The sequence below is a fragment of the Cervus canadensis genome, chromosome 9 (assembly GCF_019320065.1).
Source record: "Cervus canadensis isolate Bull #8, Minnesota chromosome 9, ASM1932006v1, whole genome shotgun sequence".
Lineage (NCBI taxonomy): Eukaryota > Metazoa > Chordata > Mammalia > Artiodactyla > Cervidae > Cervus > Cervus canadensis.
Window position 1 is genome coordinate 78,743,275 of NC_057394.1, and position 22,492 is coordinate 78,765,766.

The following is a 22,492-nucleotide window of genomic DNA, read 5'->3' on the forward strand; positions in this document are numbered from 1 at the left end:
CCGGCCTCCGCGGTGGGGAGGAATCACGTGGATTCCTTCAGGACTGCTCAGTCACCAGGCGGCCCGGAGGGCGGGGACCCTTATCAGGGGGTACCCCTGTACGCCCCTCTGCAAAGGGGCCTCGTTTCGTTTTGCCATCTAAGCTTGTCCACCAAGCCACAAATGCGATGTGAGCAAGGCTTAGGGAATAAAGCAGGCAGTGTGTCTGCTGATGCAGCCCATCTCTGGCCTACTTCTCAACACCCATCTGGGACTTCGAGGGAGTGGGGGTGTGGCGGGGGGCAGTGTCGGGTAGAGAGAAGGTATGGGGTCGGACTTTGACACTTTTACTCCCTGAATCCCTGCGGTTGCTTCTTGAGCGCCTGCTGATGCGCTGTGCTGCTCAGATTTGGGTGCAGTTAAACTGATCAGCAGCAGCTAAGCCAGTGGGCTGGCTTGTCTGTGGGGAGGCGGGGCCCTGTAGGGAGGGGAGGGGCCCACTTAGATGGCACTCTATCCCGCGTGATGCTGGCGCTGGGAAACCCAGACACGGTAAGGGGAGCAAATTGACCTGTTCATCCCCCACCCTGAGGGTGCAGAAAACCGAGCTGGTAGGTCAAGACACCCCAGGTGTCCTGCTTTTGTTTATAGAGAAGTTCCAGAGAAGCAGACCGGTTCCAAAGGGAAAAAATTTTAAAAAGGTATTTAGCAAACAAGTGAATTAGCTCTAGCCTCTGGCGATGTTCACTTTTTTAAGCATTTGACCCAGATTCACCACCCCCTCCCCCACCATGGGCAAGGCCCTGCCTCTTGCTTGACAGGGAGGCTGTCCCATCCACCAACCCCCACCCAATATCCCTGGCCCCACTGCTGGGTTTGTTCTCAGATGCATCCACAGCATAACAGCCTTCACCTCCATCAGCAGGGGAGCCTCACCCTCCTCACTCCTCCCCGCCTCACAGGCAGTGGGGGAGCTGCCGAGGACTCCCAGAGACCACAGAGCAGGGACTGAGTGGTTGACTTCGAAGGTCTCTCGACTGCTGCCTGGCAACCGTGGGGGACACGGTTCTCCATTGCCAGGAGGCTAGTCCACCTTCAGTTCCTCCACGGGGCCCTGAGCCAGGCGCCAGCGTCCCTTTGCTAAGTGACAGTACTGATGCGTGGGGCGGCGGGGAGGATAATTCAGGGTGGTTCTGATTAAAGTGGGTGGCAGGAGGCGCCAAAAGACATGAACAGGTTGGGATGTGTTGATGAGTAAATCATTAATTGGTAGCTGTCACCAATATCTGGAGGCATGGGTGACCCGGGGGGTCCTGGGATGGTGTTGGCAGGTCCAGAGTAACTCAGGGGCCTTTATCACCTGCCAAGGGGTTCCTGGTCAGCATCAGCGTGGGAGAACAGACTGACTGGAGTCTCCCTGTGGCCCCTGGTGCTCCTGCCAGCTGGCTGCAGCCTAGCCAGAAAGCCCGTATTAAGGGGGTGGGAGGGGGCGAATGCTTCCAGGTTAAAGGAGTGTCCTGGCTCAGTGCTTTTCAGGGTCCTGTGAACCCCGCGGGCACAAGAAGGCACATGACAAGGAAGTGCTGTGACCACGGCCCCCATGCTAGAAGCCAGTGGCCTCCTGGCCGCTCTGAGAACTCTGTGACCACCCAGATACAAAGTGACCAAGCCCACTTGGGGTAGAAAGTCAGGTCAGCATCTGAATTTGAAGTTGACAGTGAGGGGCTTATACTTGACCTCTTGTGTCCTTTTTCCAAAGGCCTCCGGTCCAACCTGGCCACCTCAAGACAAGGAGCAGAGACACCGAGCCCCCAAAGCTCGGGGGAAGTCTGCTTCAAGTCCCGGGCTACAAGCTGGGCGCAGGGACCCTGCTAAAGCTGGGGCAGAGTCGAGGCGGAAGGGTCTCAAGACTCAGTGAAGACCAGCTGACCCTGGCGCACACATAGAAGGAACCCGGCTTCGGGCCTCCCTGTCCCCTCCTGACCTCCTGAAGCCCAAGCGGGGCCAGGCCAATGGTCACATCAAGTGCATATCACAGAAGGTCCCTCAAGTTCATTTTAATATGCTTCAAACACAAATAATGCAACACAGAAACCGCAGCCAGAAAAGGAACGAGTGACCCCCTTCAGATGGTCACCAAGTATGCTGGCTCCACGGCCCATCCGCTGCTCCGACACCCAGCTGGAACCTCGCAGGGTGTGTGGTGGGCTGGGGGTGGGCAGGACACCAACAGAATCCCACACCCCAAGGAGAGGTTGGTGAGGTTGGGTGGGTTTGTCCAAGACAGGTGGGGAGGCTGTAGCATTTCTCTGTGGAAACAGCTCCAGCCTGGGAGGTGGGCACCAGAGAGACAGAGGTCCAAGTCCTAACAGTGTTGGGGAGGGGAAGGGAGAGGTGAAGGGGGGGCACTGCTGCCCCTCGAGTTTGGGGATAGGAGCCACATATGATGGGCGTCCATGACAAGGAAAGGAAGCCAGGGCATTGTGGGAATTAGCTTGGGTACCCAAGGTCAGGGATGGTTAGAGCCACGCTCTAGTCACCTAGTGGGGGATTACTTGGATCTAACACCACTACAACTGTGACTGAAACAGGCTAACACATCAGACCACATTCTAACGTAACACTGACGTCTGTATTGCTGTGTGACTGCATTTAGCAGGTGCCGTTATGGAAGCAGTTCCTAGTTCGGAGGGCTGAGCTACTGTGTCTGCAGGTGGTGCCTGCTAAAAGAATACATATTCGTGTATTTTAGTCAATGTGGTATCATCTACTCTAACGGGATGCCCGACTCAACATCACAGCGTCATGCAGACCCACTAAACGGAAAAATGTTTCTTCACTGAGTATCTCCTGTCTATGTCCCCAGGATGGGCAAAGACCTGGAGGTTTGCTAGGAATGAGATGTATGTGAGGCCAGGAAGCCCAACCTTGACTCATGCAACGAACACAGACCAGGTCTGTCTTCATGCCGGCCGCATATGCCATGAGCAGGCAGGGGCTCTGGGCCTGGGGACCCCTTTCTTGAGCCGTTTCTTTCCTGCTCTGTGACTCTGGCCCCACAAAGTGTATCTACATAAGTCTGCCTATCTCGGGTTTGCTCAGAATCAGTCTTGTGCTCAGGACCACTTTGAGGGCCCTTGGGGAGAAAAGTACAGGGTCTTTGTCACGAACAGTAAACAAAGACATCATTATCATCACTGTATAAATGGCTGAAACTACTTTCCTTTGTGTCTTATGCTTCTAATGGTCCACAGCACTACAGGAATCTCTTTCCCATTCTAATCCATTTAGGAGACAAATGCCAGGCCAGAAGCCTGACCACTGGCTGGCTATTTCCTGGGGCTCCTCTCTGTGGAAGAACCTCCTGGGCCAAAGATGGGACCTCTCTCAGCAGAAAAAAACACCTGGGTTTCTGGGAGGTCATGTGATGATCTAGCACAACCAGGAACTGATCCCCCCAGGACCGAAGAACTGGTTTTCTGGAAGCCCCTGCTAGAAACCCCTGAGCTGCTCAATGTACAAGAATGAGGTTGGGTTACAGAACCTAACTGAAGGCGGGGGGGGGGGGGGGGCAATGAAATAGGGCTGAAGGTCATATTTTGGTGGATTGACTATTTATAGCATCACATCAAACAGGATGCCAGAGGACACTCTTCTACTCTACGCTTAGTCAGAATACAGACCCTATCAGCAGTTTTCCTTCTTGAGGATGGAGCGTGAATAGTCCTGGCCAACTCCAAGGCCATTCTCACCCTCATTCTCTAAGGTCATGTGCTTCCATATTTTCCCAAGGATGCAATAGCCGAATGATGGATTCCAAGATGCCATTTAGGAAAAAAGCAAAACTTGTGTTTACAAGACTATAGGCGATCCACTGGTCATGAGTTAAAATCTGCAAAACTGCTCATCCCCCTCAGGGTTTCTCACTGCTGCCCCTTATCCACTCAGGACAGGAATGTTAGTAATAAAATCTGCGGATGGAGTAATAGTGATCTCACGTCATGTTGACTAAGAAGCTGATTGTTTCAAAGGTAGTTACTGTTCAGGAATGGCTGGTGTTTGTGTTAAACAGAGTACCACGTGGTGGTAGGTCGAAAGGCGCTTCTTCTCTGTATTTTTTTTTTTTTCCTTTTTCTATTTTGGGTAGAAATATTCCTGGGAAGGTAGATAGAAATGCATTTTCATTTCCCAATAATTCTTAGGCACGAGTTAGAAAACTGCTGACCGTCACCAAAATACGTCAGCACTTAATGTTATAAAAAATGCAATTCAGAACCGCTGCATGTGTATATACGTGTATCTAAATATACACACATATCCGGTGCAGTACACAAAGATTATTCAATGGATAGTCAAAACTGAGCTGTTAACTAACCTGAAATTCTGCAGTGAAAGTTCATTGCTCAAGGACAACTGGCATTTCCTTCTTTTGGCTCTGACTACGGCCGAACGTTTGCACATGAGACACTACCGTTTACACGTTCCTAAGTGCCCGTCCTGGGACAGTCCTACATACGAGGGTTAGAAGAGGGCTCGGCCTGGGATGCGGCTATGCAGCGACTGGGCATGCGCGCATGGAAGGCCGCGACGCAGCGACTGGGCATGCGCGCGGGGCCAGGCGGGCCGGCCCGTGGCGGTCACCGCTCCCCGCAGATGGGAGCCCTCGTGGACCGGGTGCCGCAGCTCGGCCCGCAGCGTGGTGGCGTCATCTGGGCGTCATGCTGACTCTGGCGGGAGAGGAGGGCCCGGAGGAGGAGCTGCGATACACGGGGGATGTGGGGGACAGTTTAATGGGGCTGGTCGGGTCCCCGGTTTGGAGCTTCCATAGCAGCTCTTCGTTGGTTCGGCTCAATCTCTTCTTCTCCTGCGTTTCTTTCTCCACGTATTCCTGGAGGTTGGCGTTCTCCTCCGACAGCTGTCTGCATGGTGGGGAGAACAAACAGCAGTCAGAGCAGCGATGGCAGAGCAAGACCCTGAGCCTGGAGTCGGCCAGGCCCAGGGGCGCACAGAGAATGGGGTGGGTGGTGGGTGCCTGTGGACCACAGGGACCAAACCCCGGGGGGTTGAAACGTGATCGCCACCTGTCCCACCCACACAATCCTCTCCCGGAGTCTCTCTGCCAACACCTGATTTCGCCCACAGTCCCTCTGCCCCGGGTCAGGGGAGGCGCTGGTGGCCAGTGGACAGAGCAGAAGCTGCAGGCCTGAGGGAACAGGCAAGAGGGGCTTGGTGTGGGGGGCGCTGAGCGGCGCAGACATAAGAGGCGGTGATGGTAAGGACACCCCCCGGAGTCGGTGGTGCCCTCAGCCTCCGCAGCCTGCCCTCGCCCCTGGCCTGCCTGGCAGCAGTCAGCTCGCGCTGAGACCTTCTGGGCAGTGGATCTGGTCGCTTGCTGGAGCTGGAGCCCTGGAGGACGGGGCCAGAGCGGTCCCTCCCCCGGTGCTCGGCACCCAGCCTGGGGCCCGGCCCCTAACAGATGCTCCGCGGATGTTTGCGGCTGATGGACGCCAAGTAGAAAGGAACCCGATGTGTTTTATGCCTCTGTCGTCACTGCAGCCGAGTTGCCGCCCCGCCCTTCCTGGAAGTCAGAGCCTCGGAGCAGGTTCCCTGCTGCCCTCTGGCCGGGGCAGCTCCCCTCTGCCATTGGCTGAGCGCCGGGGCAGCAGTCGAGGGCCCCACTGCTGGAGCCCAGGGTCGGCTGGCTCACATGGCTGTTCTCTTTAGCCTGGAACTCCCAGCGGGCAGCCCTTCCAAAACCTCCTCCACGATCCCCACCACACCTGCCCCCGCCAGCTGTGCCACACACTTTAGCCCACCCCACTCCTCTCCACCGAGGAGGGTGCCGCGCGGAGCCAGGGCATGGCTGGGCGCTCAGAGAAGTGTGTTCTATGCTTTCCTCCACGTGGGGAGCGCCGAGAGCCTGCGTGGGGAAGCCTTGGGGCTCGGAGGAGCGAGGACAAAAGCAGAGCCCTCCCAGGTCAGGAGCAAAGCCATTCTGTCAGGGATGCGCACTTCGGAGGCTCCATCGCCCAGGCCCACCTACCTCGTGACCACGGTGTTCTGGTCGATCCTGGCCTTGAGGTCTTCATTCTGCTGCTGGAGAACTTGGATCTTCTCTTCCAGGATAATGTTCTTTTCTGCCTATAAAAGATGCAGTGTCAAGAGCTCCCCAGCCAGGCCCTGGGAAAGATGGCAGACCAGTGCCCTTGGCTTCTGGGCTTTGGAGGATTATCTAAAACTGTTTTTCAAGCTGCAGTTTGCAGTGCATCGGCTATAAAACCAGGCTAGAGAGACGTGACCAGCATTGCTTTTTTAAACAAAAGAAAACAATAAAAAAATACCAGAGTGTACTGTAAAAGTACTGTTTATATATATATATATATCTTATATATATGTAGGTATATAATATGTCTGTGTGTATATATATTGGTATATATTGTGAATTATGTGGCTTCCCAGGTGGTGCTAGTGGTAAAGAACCTGCCTGCAATGTAGGAGACCTGGGTTCAATTCCTGGGTCCAGAAGATCTCCTGGAAAAGGAAATGGCAAGCCACTCCAGTATTCTTGCCCAGAGAAACCCATGGATAGAGGAGCCTGGCAGGCTATAGTCCATGGGGTTGCAAAGACTTGGACACAACTGAAGCAACTTAGCATGCATGCATTTCCTGAGAACAAAGATGAGGCAGGTGTGGGAACTTGCTGAAGAGCTGGCTAGAGCCCAGTCCTTCCACTCTGATGCCTCAGCCCGACTCACGGAGGGGTGGTGGTTTTCCTTAACTACCCTATGCGGGAGTTCTTCACAGTCTTTTCAAAAAAGAATTTCTCAGTTCATCTTAGAATGGAGTTGACTTCAGCTAGGTCTCAGGCTGTGGGGACACACGGACAGAGAGTGGGCATTAAGTCTCAAAGGAATAACCACCACGGAGAAGGGTGTTATTTTCTGTTCATGTGCCAAGCTGGGCTTGAGCTGCACGTTCCTGGCTGCCCAGAGCCTCAGGAGGGAAGGTGTGTCCACATTATTGATATTTTCATCCCTCCATTAATTTACAATGTCGTGCTGTGTGTACAGGTGCTGCCAGAGGTGCCAATGCAGGGAGAACCAGGGGACCCACCAGCCACACTGGACCTGGGGGGTGCTCATGGCTTGTCTCTGACAATGGTAGGGGCATGGAGACACTCACTCCTATGAGAAGTGTATTCTACACAGGCATCCAATACAGACACACACATAAATTGTGTATATGTAATTCACTGTGCATGTGTGTGCTAGGTTGCTTCAGTTGTGTCCAGCTCTTTGCGAAACTGTGTACCACAGCCCACCAGGCTCCTCTATCCATGGGATTCCCCAGGGAAGAATACTGGAGTGGGTTGCCATTTCCTTCTCCAGGGGATCTTTCCCGACCCAGGGGATGTAACGTGGGTGTCTGGTGTTGCAGGCAGATTCTTTACCATCTGAACTACCAAAGAAGCCCTCCTAGGAAATGGGAAGTGATTCAATCAACTCTCCCCGCCCCCACCCCTGCCTGGAAAGGTTTCTGGAATGAGAACTCTTGCATGCCCACAGACTGCCTAGAGCAGGGCTAAAAACCCCCGGATAAACCCAGAGGTTGCTGGTTGACCAGATAAGGATGCAGATAGCCCAGCCTGGAGGAGGAGGGCTCTGTCCACCTCAGCTGTCCCCCACTGGCCTTAGCTCTGGCCTAGCTGGAAAGCTGAGCTGCTGGAATGTCCCAGGAGGCCAGCCTCATCCAGGATGCTGTAATGGGCACTCACAGCCCTGTCTGCTCCCATCCTAAGAGACAAGCATCCGTGCAGCTAGAGACGCCCAGAGAGGGATGGTGCTTGATCAGGAGAGCGGACGTGATGATTGAATACAACAGGTGGTCTGGGGCCAGCTCCTGGTTTGGATAAACCAGCTGCCAGGACATTTCCGAGACATGCAGAGAACTTTAAAAGTTAGAGGAGACGATCAGTTACTGAGATACTGAGTTGAAGATGTGCTAACTGAAAAGAAGCAGGATGCAAAACCCTGGTGTGTGTGCGCACACGTGCTGTATATTGGGGTGTGTACACTTGTATGGAGGAAAGCCTCCAGAAAGTGCTAACAAAAAAAAAAAAGAAAAAGAAAGTGTTAACAGTGGTAGAAATATGGCATTTTAATCTCCTTGTTTTTATCTTATAATTACCTATAACGCACATATTTTCCTTCTATAGTATCAAAAATTTAAATATAATGATAAGAAGAAAACAAATGACTCTATCTGAGTCCCTTGGGCCAACCTTCCCATCAAGATAGTATCTCTTTGGAGGCAAGCCTCCCTGCTGCTAACTTTGGACTACTATCTCAGCTGCAACCCTTGCACCCACAGGGTCTGGCAGTGAACTCTGAGCGTTCTAGTCCCCCAAAGGCGCGTCCTTTGCTAGTTTTTCAGGAGCCAGGCTGAAAGGTGAGGCTTCCACCTGGTGGAAGCCAGGGCCTGGAGCTCTGGCTCAGGGTTCCTGCTGGGCTGGGCCACTTACTGGCTCTGGGTAACACAAGACCTTTTCCTAAGCCTCCATCTCTGCATCTGTGAAAGGAGACTCCTGACGATGGAATCCCACTCAGTGGATTGCTGTCAGAATTATCGGACAGACAGACACAAAGTGTCTGCACGGTGCCTGGTACCCATCAGCGATGCTCCCCAGATGCAGGCTCACCGCACGTCCTCCCCTGGGAGGGGGAGGAGTCAGCAGCTCACAGTGATGGATGTCGATGCAGGCAGGGACTCAGATGGGCTCCAGATTTGTACAAACGAGGCCACCTCTGAGACTCCTGAACTCCTCCTGGCTCCCAAAACAAGGCTTGGAGCCTCATCTGTGATCTTTTCTGCTCAGGTGCAAGCAATGGACAGCTAAGGGCCAGATGCTCCCCCGAATGCTGTTAATCCTTTCACCCACAAGGGCGGCGGGAATATCACACCAGTTATGGGGGCCTCCCAGGGTTACAGGCGACTCACCAGCTTTTCCAGCTCAAGAATCTTCTTTTCCTGCTGATGTATCTGTTGATTCTTCATCTCCAACACCTGCTTCAGACTCTTCATGTCTTCTTCCAAGTGCTGATAAGGAGCCAAGGCAATCTGCAGGGGCAGAGAGCAAGGAGCTGTTTCCCAGGCACCCTGGCAAAGCCCAGCATTCACCGGTGTCATGAACTCAGCGAAATCTAGTCTCTGTTAACAAGCTTAACAGAGAACAAGAGCGAGGGGGCGGGAGGGCGACAACGCTCACAGTCCTCCCTGATAAAGACGCCAGGAGTTTCCACTGGGAGCGAGACTAAAGATACCGCTCCGTGGGGAGCAGGAGAGGGGAGGCCACGGTCCCTGAAATGTCAGATACTGGGGTGGCCGGATTCCACCAGCCTAGTCCCTCAAGGGAACTTAGTGGGCAAAAACACTAAATTCAACATTGGCCTTTAACATTCGCCCAGGCTACTTGGTTCAACACACAGGTGAAGACTGACACAGGTCCCTGCCTGTGCCCACGGACAGCCCTGCCCCCTCCGCACCCTACGTAGGAAATGAGCAAAGTAGTTTAAAAAGGCATTGTAGAAAAAGAACTGTTAGCGTAAGTCTGCCAGATGTGACAAGTAAAATGACAGGATGTTCAATTAAGTCTGAATATCACATAAACAACTTTTTTGTACTGTAGGATACGTATTTAAAAAACTCATTTGTGTGTATCTCACATTTCACTGGGTGTCATGGATTTCACCTGGCAACCCTACATAGAGGGAAGGAATATTGCCAGGGTTTCTGGAAAAAGAAACCTTCAACCTTTAGCAATTCTTCTCTGTGGAGTTGGGGTTGGGAAGGAATAGGGTGTCGGGGTGGGGGTGAGGGTACAGGCAGAGGCATTTCCAGGTCCAGCTTGTCCCAGGGGCTCATGGACAGTGGCTGGGGAGCCCTGTGAAGTGCGGCAAGAATAACACTCAGATGGAGAACCCACAGCCGTCCTGACTCAGGACAGGTGCCCATGGGTGTATGTTTAAAATCCTGGCAGGCCCTGACCGCTGTTGCTCTGGAGTCAGATCAGCACACGGGCTCTGTCTTTGGGGTGATGTTGGGGGAGCCCCAGGCTTGCAGGGTGCTGGGAGGCTGAGAGCTCATGGTACCTCCAGCTGCTCCTCCGTGTTTTTCCTCAGAGCCTCCTCGAAGCGCCGGGCTCGGTCCCGCAAAGACTGGCTCTGGAAGGTCAGCGTGTCCACTTGGTCCTGCAGGTAACACATGAGACATCCAGCTCGGTCCTCGCAGACACGACCCCTGGGAGGTGCCCTCTGCCCGGGTTGCTCCTCACGGGGCATTGAGGTCAGAGGGCCCCTCACTGGGTCCCACCAAAAGAACATTGCATGCCAGGGGAGAGGCCCCCAAATGCCCGCAGTCTCCCGATCTCAGTGTCTTGTCCAGAACAGACCACAAGACGCTGACAGGTGAATGTTGCTGCCGCACAGAAAATGCGGGGGTTGGGGGGTGCCCAAAGCAGGTGACCTGACTCTGAGATGGGAATGCCATCCTCGCTTCTGCTCCAACAAGAAGCCTGCAGTGAGGGGGGCATTTAGTAATTCAATAACCAACCTCACAGAGGCAGACCATCAGCAGAGAGGTGTCTAGTCTGGCCTCTAGCCGCACCCCAGGCCCAGACTTCAAGAAGGAGAATGAATCCATCTCAAAGAAGAACTCTCTGTATTTGTAAAGTTCAAGCCGGAAGCTGTCAAACTGACCCTGACTCCTTGCTCTGCCTGAGCCCTGAGCATACCCCCTGCCCCCCCACCAACCCCACTAAACATGGTGACGACAGGTCCTGAAGGATTCTGCCTCCTATGTCATTACTATGGTACCATAATGATGATGATAAACGTGACAATGCCTAGAACTATTATAAAGCAGTAGCTGTTGCCTAGTGCTCTATACACGTTACACATGATGAAATATATTTATTTTTAAGGCAGGACCAGAAAAATTTTAAACATAAAATACCATCTCTGCCCATCTGGGCCACTACCCCTCTTCACTGTACATTGTGTTACCTGCATTATACATTAATTAGATCCGCTTAGAAGACACAGGAATGCCTGCTCACCAGACCAAAAAAAAAAAAAGCAAATTTTTCAGGTGCCAGCAAGGTAACTCCTTAGGAGATAAGATTCCTTTCTCAATCCTTTAAGGTGTCATAATGACCTGCTACTCACCCTGTTGGACTACGTACACTGACAATGTGTTACTTTGATGCTAGACCTTTTATTTCAAAAATTGATACAACTGTGCATTGACCTATAACAGGTGGGACAGTCTCAGGGATTTCTGTCTTTATTTAAATTTAAAAAAAATTTAGATACAATTTTGAAAGATTACTTTCCATTTTACAATTATTACAAAATATTGACCATACTCCCCATGTTGTACAATACATCCTTGAGACTGTCTTATATCCTGTCTCCCTGTCTCCATGCGGCCCCTCCCCACCACTGCTAACCACTAACTTGTTCTTTATACCTAAGACTCTGTCTCTTTTTTTGGGTTATATTCACTAATTTGTTGTGTTTTTTAGATTCCACATCTAAGTGATATCATACAGTATTTGTCCTCCTCTGCCTAACTTATTTCACTTTTAGCATAACACCCTTCAAGTCCATCCATGTTGCTGCAAATGGAAAAATTCATTCTTTTTCATGGCTGAATAGTATTCCATTGTATATGACTGTATTCCACATGAAGACTGTCTCCTGGGTTCTCACCCTCAGGTTGGCTTGAATAAAATTCTCCATTTCTTTCTTAGATTGACTATTGATTAGTTTTCTTCATTGACACACATTTATTTCCCTTAAGCTGCTTGTATCTTGAGGAAGGAACTGGTATTATCCCCATTTTAAAGACGAGTAAACGAATGTTTACAGCTTATGTAACTGTCCATGATTTAAAATCTATTAAGAGGAAATACAGTGGGATTTAAGCCCCAAACTGAAATCTCTTACCCCAAACCTGTTTCTCTAGCAGCCAGTAGCCCAAGGAAATTGGTTTAAGCAACTGCACCCACCTGGTACCTGAAAGTCTCCAGCGCAAATGGATTCTGCCGGCGAGTCACCACTAAAATGTGTACAGTTCATGACTGTGTGACGTCAGTGGCAAAGTGGCAAAGACTCACCGCTGAAACAAAACTCTCTTTTGGTTTTGGACTATTGTGGGTTTTTGATACATTACAGCACAGCTGTTACATTCCTGGTTTGTGTTCCTTAGGGTAATGTATCTGGGTGGTGTGGAATGGCTTCCCAGGTGGCGCTAGTGGTAAAGAACCCACCTGCTAATGCAGTGGTAAGAGACGCGGGTTTGATCCCTGGGTGGGGAAGATCCCCTGGAGGGGGACAAGGCAACCCACTCCAGTATTCTTGCCTGGAGAATCCCATGGATAGAGGAGTCTGGCAGGAGGCAGTTCATAGGGTCATAAAGAGATAGACACAACTGAAGCGACTTAGCACAGTGTGGAATGTAGGGTACACAAAGAAGGCACTTTGGGGTTAACCTGCCAAGGATAAGCCACATGAGGAGTATGGGGACATATGCAGGCCCACTGCTGGATCAATGGATCGGGGGTGGGCATGCAGCAGGCAGCTTCCCATTTAAAATTTTTTGCAGAGTCCACTCAATAGAGTGACATTCCATAATCCTAGATTCTCTGCTTGGCAGGGTAGACACTGTGCAAGAAGCACTGCCTGGGGAGTGAGCCATCCAAAAGCAAAATTCCCGCCTTTCTATCTGAGTTATGGTCTTTGCCTTCCAAACCTCCAAATGTGAGCGTCCCTATTTCAAAGGTAATCTTTCTAGGACTGGGACACCCACAGCTGCTAACAGAGGCAGGGCCACCAACCTCTCCCTGGCTTCTCAAACAGCCCCTCCCTAGGCCTGGGGACCAGTCAGCAGCTTTTCACAGAAGCAGTTGGCCAGGGGGTGGGGGGGGGCATCTCTGGCAGGCTGGAGGGAAAGGCAGGCAAGTGATCTGAAAGGCCTGTCAGTCTCCCCTCGAGGTCAGAAGGAAGCCAGGTAGCGCCCCTGGCACCTGAGACCCACACTTTGTGTAGGTTGGAAGTGGGATGCCCCAAAGCAAGAAGCTTTTGTCTCCAGGGGATGGAAGTTGCTTTAACAATTCCCAGAACATCTGTTGTGTCTTCTACCCTGTGTGACTCTCCTTACCCCATTCCCCCTGCCTTAAATGCTCTGCCCCCAACTCTCCCCCTCCCCTAAACATGGCTCTGACCACAGCACGTGGGAGCAGTCCGTGGCACTAATGGTATTATCTATTCTGTGCAAGGACGAGCTTTGAGGAGACAGAAAACTCCTTAAGGGCAGGGATTTAGGTCTTACTTATCCCCCATATTCCACTGCTTAGTGCAGGATCCAGTACACAGCAGGTGCCACATAAATGTCTGTGGACAGGAACAAATCTCTGCTGCCATTACCTTAAAGTCAGAGTTAGGAAATACTAACCTGTAATGATAGCCGCAGCTTTTCAAAGTTTTCTTCCAATTCTTTCTTTTCAAGCTCGTGGGTCGATATCAGTTCTGCAGAGGAGACATCAAATTGTTAAGCTGATCTTTCTTTTGAAAAGGGATCAAACAAGATTCTTTTGCCAGATGAAGACTGGTAACAGAAGTGACTAGAGGACACCAGTATATAGCAGACTTAAGCCTCTCCATTAGTTTGAAATCATATGTGATGTTGTTTAGGAGAGAGGGAGAGAGGATAGGAGGGAAAAAGAAGAAAGAGTGAAAGGAAGAGGACAGAAAGGAAGGAGGGAAGCAAACAGAGCCACCTACACACACATTCCCTTCACACGCAGCTCGACCACCACCCTAGCCAAGTCAGCTTCTCTATTCACAACACTCATTGATTTTCCAACTCTTCCTGATGGTAAAACCAGTAGGTGATTAATGTTAAATCTCCACCTTCTTCCCTCCCAGGATCACTTTTCCTTTTCACTACAAAGCAGCAATTTCAGGCTGAAGGAAGGAGCCTTCCAAGGAGAGCAGTGTGTGGGCTTGCTGGAGAATTGGACAGGTGAAAGACCAGTGATGGTGCCTGCAAGGTCACCTTGGTGGCTTCTGGACCACACTCTGGAAACCACAGATTGCTAGGGTTTGCTTGAGCAGACAGTCAACGTTGAGACATTCAGGCAGAAGGAAGGACTCACTGAATGTAATCCTCTTGGAGGGTTTGGAACCATTCTATTCTGTGCAAAGTGTCATTCCAGTAATAATTTGCAGGTTAGGCAGAAGAGATGTCATGTAAGAATTATTAAGCAAATGGATTCTATTTTTCTCCAGATGGGAATGGTCTTATTAGCTGGATGAAGCTCGTCTCATTCTAGCTACAGAAGCAATTTGTTTTCATGTTATAACTGGAGGGAAGAAAGGTCTCATTAATCAGCCTGTATCATATGCTTAGCACAGGAGAGTACTGGAGACCAATAATTATCTCCCTGGCTGGCATGAGCTGCAATTAGGAAAAATTCTGTGGTTCCCATCGACCCAGATTTTTTAACTAATGATGGTGAAGCTCTCTAAGAAATCCAGTTGTTAGAGCTGAAATTTACATTTGGAAGAAAAAAAAAAGTATGGTTAGTTTATTGCCATAAAACCATGTGGCCTTCTGGTCTACCTGCTCTGTCTAAATGATTACTGTTAATAACCACTGAGAGCATCATCCATAATAATGAATATTTTAGTTACCGTTACATATGCCTGCATTGTCTGCACATTATATATAATTCAAAGGCCCTGGATGTGGTGTCTAGGTGAGACCTCATTAATCATAAAAATCTACCAGGTCTGTTTATATGAAAATCCAGAAGCAAAAGGCAATGCTCAATGTAACATTTCCATTCCTGTCCCCTCTTCTGAGACCATTTACCTACAGCGCGGTGATGGGCTTTAGGACATTTTCAGGAGATCCCAGTACCTCACCAGCAAATTAAAGTCAGCATCTATCCTGGAGACAGCATAAACCATGGAAACTATCTCTGTACCCATGATGTACTTCATTATTCCCGAGGTCATGGCACTCCGTCCCATACTTAACATGATACTCTAAGTGATTCTCAAATTTTTCTACATATTAGAATCACCTGGGCAGCTTTAAAAAAAAACAAACCCCGATGTCTGGGCTTCATCCCCAGAGCAATCGAATTGGAATGTCTGTAATGGGACCTACACATCAGTGTTTTTAAAAAAAACCAGGTGGTTCCAATGTTCATCCAAGGATGGGACTGGTACTCTAAGCATGAGATGTGCTCTCAGGACACAGGTAATACATTTAATGGTTCTCAGGAAATTCCTCTCCCGTACTCCTCTCCTTGCCTCCAGCTTGGACTCTTCCATGCACCAAGAGTTCCCAGAGGTGGTGGGGCTAGAGCTTGAGGGGGCAACCACATGAACACTGATTGCTGCACAGTGCGCCTTGTTATTGACAAAGAACATTTTAAAAATGATTTTAAAACTCTGATTCTCCAATTCTTAAAATGTATTAATCTTCAGCATCAGTCCTTCCAATGGATGTTCAGGACTGATTTCCTTTAGAATGGACTAGTTGGATCTCCTTGCAGTCCAAGGGACTCTCAAGAGTCTTCTCAAAAGCATCATGCTTCTCAAGAAGCATGCTTCTTCAAAAGCATCAATTCTTTGGTGCTCAACTTTCTTTATAGTCCAACTCTCACATCCATACGTGACTACTGGAAAAACCATAGCTTTGACTAGATGGATCTTTGTTGGCAAAGTAATGTCTCTGCTTTTTAATATGCTGTCTAGATTGGTCATAACTTTTCCTGCAAGAAGCAAGCGTCTTTAATTTTTTTTGTTTTTTTGGCGTCTTTAATTTTTAATTAATTTATTTATTTTAATTGGAGGCTAATTACTTTATAATATTGTAGTGGTTTTGTCATACATTGACATGAATAAGCCATGGGTGTACATGTGTTCCCCATTCTGAACCCCTCTCCCATTTGGCCACCTGATGCAAAGAACTGACTCATCGGAAAAGACCCTGATGCTGGGAAAGACTGAAGGTGAGAGGAGAAGGGGATGACAGAGGATTAGATGGTTGGATGGCATCACCGACTCAACGGACATGTGTTTGAGTAAACTCTGGGAGCTGGAGATGGACAGGGAGGCCTGACGTGCTGCAGTCCATGGGGTCGCAAAGAGTCGGACATGACTGAGCGACTGAACTGAACTGATATATTAAGAGAATTTGTCCTTTGCAGTATAGATGCAGAAAACATTTTCTAATTTGTAGTTTGCCTTTTGAAGTTGTTTTTATGACAATTTTTATTTAGTTGAATGTATCAGCCTTTTTATTACTGTATTTTGGTTTTATATTGCTAACAGAGGCCTTCACAACTACAAAAATTACACATTAGAAAATTCTGGCATTTAAAAAAAATGTATTAATCTATTCTTATGTTAATTATTTTCCATCTACTTTAGCAACCAGCTGACTTGAGAGGGAAAAAAGTGAGGAGAAGGGAAACTGAAAAAAAAATTACAGATAGTAATGTATATGCATGTGAATGTGTAAAAGGCTTCTTCCACAGAGTCAAAAATCTCAGCTCTACTTAGTAAACATTGTCACTGTTGTTATAACCGACTTACTGGGTTGGCCAAAAAGCTGCTTTGGGTTTTTCTGTGACATTGTATGGAAATACCTAAAGGTACTTTCTGGCCAACCCAATAAAATCCTAGGTACCCAAAGACAATTCAACGATACAAAAAAACATAAAAAAGCAAGATCCCGAGTCCACTTCTGCCCATGGTGAATGTGGTCTGAGTGCACGGTGTGGACAGCCAGGCCCCATCAGAGGCTGGCCTGGTCCTGACCACCGTAAGGCCACCACACAAGACAAAGCCCAGGATTTCTACACCTACTTGAAAATGGTGGTTCTCAGGCTTGGCCGCCCACTGGAATCACCTTCGAGCTTTAACAAGTTGAGGCTGTACCCCAGACCAGCCACTCTATACCCTGGGTAGGACCACGGCTCCTTGGGGGGTCTAGTCTTCAGGGTTGAGAGGAACAGCTTCAGAGGAAAGAAGTTACCCAGGCCCTGGATTTCAGTCTTTTTTTAACACAAGAAGCAACACAAAGGACATACCAGGATGAAGAGGAAGGAAGAAAGGATAGAGGAGGGAGAGATGAAGGGAGGTCCCTTGTGTCTGCAGCGGGAGAAGTGGGTGCACACTCCCCGCCCTGCTGGCCACACACACACAGACATACATGCACACCACACCACACACACATAGACATACACCCCCCCACACACACACGGACATACACACACACTCACACACCCCCCACACACACCCCACACCACACACATACACACACACACCCGCCCACACACACACCACACACACATACACGCACACCACACCACACACACCCCCAAGGTCAGCTACCTTGGACCTTGTGCTCGTGGTCATCCTGCAGGATCGCGAGGGTGAGCGTGTGGCTGTTCTCCATCTCTAGGAGCGCAGTCTCATGGCTGGCGGTGATGTCTTCCACCTGCAGGAGATCACAGCTCTGGTTACTCAGAGAGCCGGGGCCCGAGGCTGCGACGCCCCGCTGCCTGGAGGACAGAGGGGGACGTGAGTGTGGGGATGGGTCTATGGCCTGGATGTCCAGGGAGGGACGCTCTGCTGAGATGACGGCCGCCGAGATGACTCCAGCCTTGCACCAAGGCAGGAGACCAGGGTCTGTTAGTGATGTGGGAACCCTGGAGCAGGGGGTGGGTGGGTGGGGTGTGGAATGTCACAGGGAAGTCACTGCAGCAGGACTGCTGTTCATGCAGGAGGAAACAGCTCCCAGCTGGAGATGGGGGGCCGCCTCAGCCACCTCCTCACTGCCCTGGGCCGCCTCAGGACCACTTCACCCCCGTCTCTGTTCCTGCCCCTTCCACTAGGCCCTCCACCAGGTAATAAGGAAAAGAAGAGGGTCCTCCCCCACCAGAGGGTCCGTGCTGCCCCCCAGCGGCAGGTGGGAGCTATAGCAGGCAAGGCAGCTGGAGGGAACCAACATGTATCCTGCTGCCTGATCCTCCACTCAACCCTCACAGCAATAAAGTCAGTATTTTCATCTCCATTTTCCAGATGAGGAAACTGAGGCTTAGAGAGGTCTGAAGCATCTTGCCCACGGGCTACTAAGTGGCAGAGCCAGCAGTGGCAGAGCCTGAGGCTGCCTGACTCCACGGATGAGGCTCTCAAATGCCCGGCCACTGCCTCCCCGGCCACACCAGCCACCAGCACCCAACAGCCCGCTCACCAGCCCCAAGGCAAGTGGGCACATGTGTGCTCACCACCCCTGCTCCCCAGCCATGAACGTGCTCCTCCCCGATGGCGGAGTGGACCTCCCCTGCCCAGGCTGTGGGAGCTGCCCCTGAGAAGCTGCTGTTTCTCTGGCTGAAGGTACATCTCCAGGAATTTAACCCCGGGAAAGCAGCCAGCCCTGACCTCCGTGACCATCCCCCCCCCGCCACCGCCTGCCCACCACACACCCCACCTTTACTGTTTTTGTTATTTTTGTTGGTGGTGGTGGTTTTAGTCACTCGGTCGTGTCCAACTCTTGCAACCCCAAGGACTATAGCCTGCCAGGCTCCTCTGTCCATGGGATTCTTCAGGCAAGGATATTGGAGTGGGTTGCCATTTCCTTCTCCATTTGTTGTTGGGGTATTACTTTAACTTCAAGTGTATGACTTACAGGAATCATTGTATAAGGTGACCTCTCCCCATGACAGCAAACCAGAACAATGTTTTTCCAAGCTCTCTGTCGGTGACCCATTGTAAAAGCACCATTTTACATTGTTACACACACACACACACACACGTGTACATGGGCGCATGTGCGACACCAAATTTCATGGATTGGCAGCTTCCCTTCCTACCTGCAATAACCTTGCTTTAAAATTTTCATTCTTTGTTATTTTATATTTTTCAAAATGCTAGTTACAAACCACTACATTCATTTTGTGACATACTCATGTGTCAAAACCTGGCATTGGAAGGACATGTGCCCAGACCCTGAAACTCTTCGGGGAGCAGTTCAGAGCACTGTCCAGCCACTTCTCAGAGGGTTTCATTTCTCAGGGGGTCATTCACAGACTGATCTTTGATTTGTTAGGAGGAAGAGCTTTTGACAAGAAAGGAAGCTCGCTTATAAAGGGAATGCAAAGGACTATCGTATTTTAAAATGGGATTGATTTCCATTCTGGACCTGTCATTGCTTGGGGAGGTTTGCCCGCTTCTCTCTCCTATGGTAATTGAGAACTTTATCCACTAAAACAGAAACACCATTGGCAAAACCAACAGTGAATCTGAAGTGTTAGGAAAGCTGCATTACGACATGAAAATGGACTTGGTATGCGATAATTCACTTTTATTTACTGGTCACTCTTGATTAAATAATATTTTACTTGAGGCTCAGAGCTATGAATCCACTCAGCAGAAAGGCTGATTGCCACAGTATTTAATTGTCCAAATCCTGTTTATATGAAGGTTTTTAATGGATTCGTTGTCCAAAGTCTTTCAGTCTCTTGAAAAAATAAATCACTGACTTAAAAAAAAAAATGGAACTAACTTTCCTTTATGCTCCATTGGTGATGTCCCATAAGCCCATAGCACGCTGTCCATAAAAAACAAATGCCCACACATTGTTTGGAGGTGTTTTACTCAGCTCAGTATAAGAAAAATCTTTCACTGGTGCTTGGAATGATTCTGATTTATTGGGTTCTGGCCCAAATTGCTGTGGGTGGTTCCAGAAAAGAGAGATGGATGCCAGGCCTATGTTCCAGAAGAATACCTTGTGTCCTGGTGGTGGGTCTGCCCCGACTGGTGAGGGTGGTGGGTAAACTCATGCCCTTCTGGCTTGTTGGAGGCAGGTCTCTGATTCAGTGGTGATGAAATGACACACCCAGTAGATTAAGGATGATGTAAGGGCATGATCTATCTGTTACAGCCTCTCAGAGGGGCTCCTAGGAATGCAATACTGATTCCCCAATTCCTCCATATGCAACAAGAGGAGAGCCCAGAATGTTCTGAAGGAAAGCAGCGAGAGACGGGGCTTCCCTGGTGGCTCAGATGGTAAAGAATCTGCCTGCAATGTAGGAGACCCAGGTTTAATCCCTGGGTCAGGAAGATCCCCTGGAGAAGGGCATGGCAAAACCCACTTCAGTATTCTTGCCTGGAGAATTTCATGGACAGAGGAGCCTGGTGGGCTACAGCCCACGGGGTCGCAACGAATCGGACACTACTGAGAGACTAAGAGTGAGAGCCAGTGAGCCAAAATTAGGGCATCGTGGTCCTTCCTCTTGAGTAATTTGGGTTTCTAGACCTGTGGATGGTTTTTCAAGGCCATTCCCTCTATGAGGAAGGGGCCATGCACTCTTGACCATCCTCTCTCTGGTCCAAGTTTCAATCCCCACAGCTTCTCCTCCATGGCTCCTGGCTTCTTTCCAGAACATGGAGCAGCAGCCCGTCTGAGCGCTCAGCCTGAGAAGACCTCCAAGTTGGCAGGCATTGGAAGAGAGTCAGATAAGTGGACCCAAGGAAGATCCGTTTTTTGTTTTTTTTTTTTGGTATCATGTTAGTAGCTCAGTCGCGTCCGATTCATTATGAGTCCATGGACTGCAGCCCCACCAGGCTCCTCTGTCCATGGAATTTTCCAGGTAAGAATACTGCAGTGGATTGCCATTTCCTCCTCCAGGGGATCTTCCTGACCCAGGGCTTGAATCTGTGTCTCCTGCATTGGCATGCAGATTCTCTACTGCTGAGTCACCTGGGAACACCAAAAAAGAGACAGAGGTGCTGAATCATTACATGCCACAGCAAACTTATGCTGGGTGAAGCTTCATTTTCTTCCTTTTAGAACCCTGGGGAATTCTCCCCCCTCCCCACCAAAATAAATACCCGCTGCTGGACCAGCCTCCTCCCTCCTCCCAGAGCACAGAGCTCTGAGCTGCCATGGAGGGATCTGTCCCTGTGCCCAGCAAGTAGTCCCAGTCGTTCAGAGAAGCTGCTCCCTGCACCAGGCTGTCTCCACAGCTGCTTGCTGTTTAGCTGAGTCCCATCAAAGCAAAGGCCTGGGAAGCCACCCTCTTCTCTTAGATGGTCAAGAACAGAGCTGTGGGCTTACTTCATCCAGCCACTCGCAAAATGCAATTAGGGGAGGCTTCGAATGAAGAAGCATGGCTTTACATCTCCTCATTAAAGAAAACCAGATTAAACTCCCATTTGCTCCCCCACAACATGTATTCCTATCTGATGAGACAGAGGGGGCCACCCCTGTCTTTTCTCTCCAGGGCCCTCTGAACAACGCTCCTTTCCAGATGCCAAGGCGACTCACCATCCCTCTCATCCCGCATTCCTGCTACAGCATCCCTGGTACCGGCTCGGAGCCGATGGCCAGCCCTGCCCGAGCTCCCTGGCTGACTGTATCCCCCATCAGGTGGTGCCTTTGCCGCCCGCCAGATGGGCAGGTGTCCAGAGGCCCCCGTCTTTCCCATTCAGCCACATCCCAGCATCCGGAGGCTCCATGCTGTGATGGGTGGGGCTCTCATGCTGGAAGATGGAGGGCCCCTTGGGACCTCATTCTCTTTGATTAGAAAGTGTGGTTTCTGCTGATGGTGACTGCGCCTGCTCTGCGGGACAAGTCAGTCAGGACACAAGACGACCGCCAAAGTGGCCTCTGTAGATCTGAAGAAGCGTGAGGATGCTGCGCCCGCCCTGAGTCTAAAAGGATCATTTCTTTAGGAAACGGGAGAAAGTGTGTCCTGGATACGAGACAAAGCAAACGTAAATCCAGATGATGAACACTTAGTCTCCTCTGAAAAGGCATCTCTGCTCAAAACACAGAATCCAGAACAGCAGGGGGCTCTGAGCGAGGGGCTTCAGGGCCAGATCAAGAGGTGAAACAAACTGCCACAGGGTCTTGGAGGCAGGGGTCAAAGGTCACAACTCAGATCACTAAATACCAGGCTCCGTGGATGAGTATGTTTGGAGCAAAAAGAAAAGCATCTGTGTTTACAGTGAAAACTCCGCCTCATGTGCCTTGAGGTGGGGAAGCTTGGGCAATCTGGCTTCTGTTAATGCGCCGTGAGCTCCAGAATGAGCACCAATTTGGTGAAACACCTCTATAATTAGACTTTTAAAACAAGAGTCACACGGTACCTTTAAAGGCACATAAGAAAAGCAGTAGGCCAAGCCACACCCATGCTTGTGCCCTAACTAGGCTGCAGGGCAAAGAATGAGGCCCAGTTCGGCCCCTGACACCAGAAGCTCTGGACCCCGGGGACTCCTACTCGGAGACTCCGATTCCAGGTGTGGAGAGAAGGGGTGTTTCGTCAGCAGCTCCCCCAAGGGATTCCCATGTGTGGCCAGAGACATGGCCTCTGCCTCTCTCGGCGAATGGACAGCTGGATTTTCCTGGGGGGGGGGGGGGCCGGGTCCTG

General features: G+C 50.3%; 1 protein-coding gene across 5 annotated transcripts in view; it reads right to left on the bottom strand.

Annotated features, from left to right (window-relative positions):
* Positions 1-2,020: 2,020 nt before the first annotated feature.
* Positions 2,021-22,492, bottom strand: part of MTUS2 (microtubule associated scaffold protein 2) — a 371,881-nt gene continuing 351,409 nt past the window's right edge. For all 5 annotated transcript variants that reach the window (XM_043477534.1, XM_043477531.1, XM_043477533.1 and 2 more), the window contains 6 exons: positions 17,451-17,556; positions 13,492-13,565; positions 10,128-10,226; positions 8,977-9,096; positions 6,023-6,120; positions 2,021-4,898 (listed from right to left, as the gene is read on the bottom strand). In XM_043477534.1, coding sequence (XP_043333469.1) covers positions 4,685-4,898; positions 6,023-6,120; positions 8,977-9,096; positions 10,128-10,226; positions 13,492-13,565; positions 17,451-17,556 — 711 coding nt within the window. In that variant the 3' untranslated portion in view covers positions 2,021-4,684. The remainder of the gene's footprint in view (positions 4,899-6,022; positions 6,121-8,976; positions 9,097-10,127; positions 10,227-13,491; positions 13,566-17,450; positions 17,557-22,492) is intronic.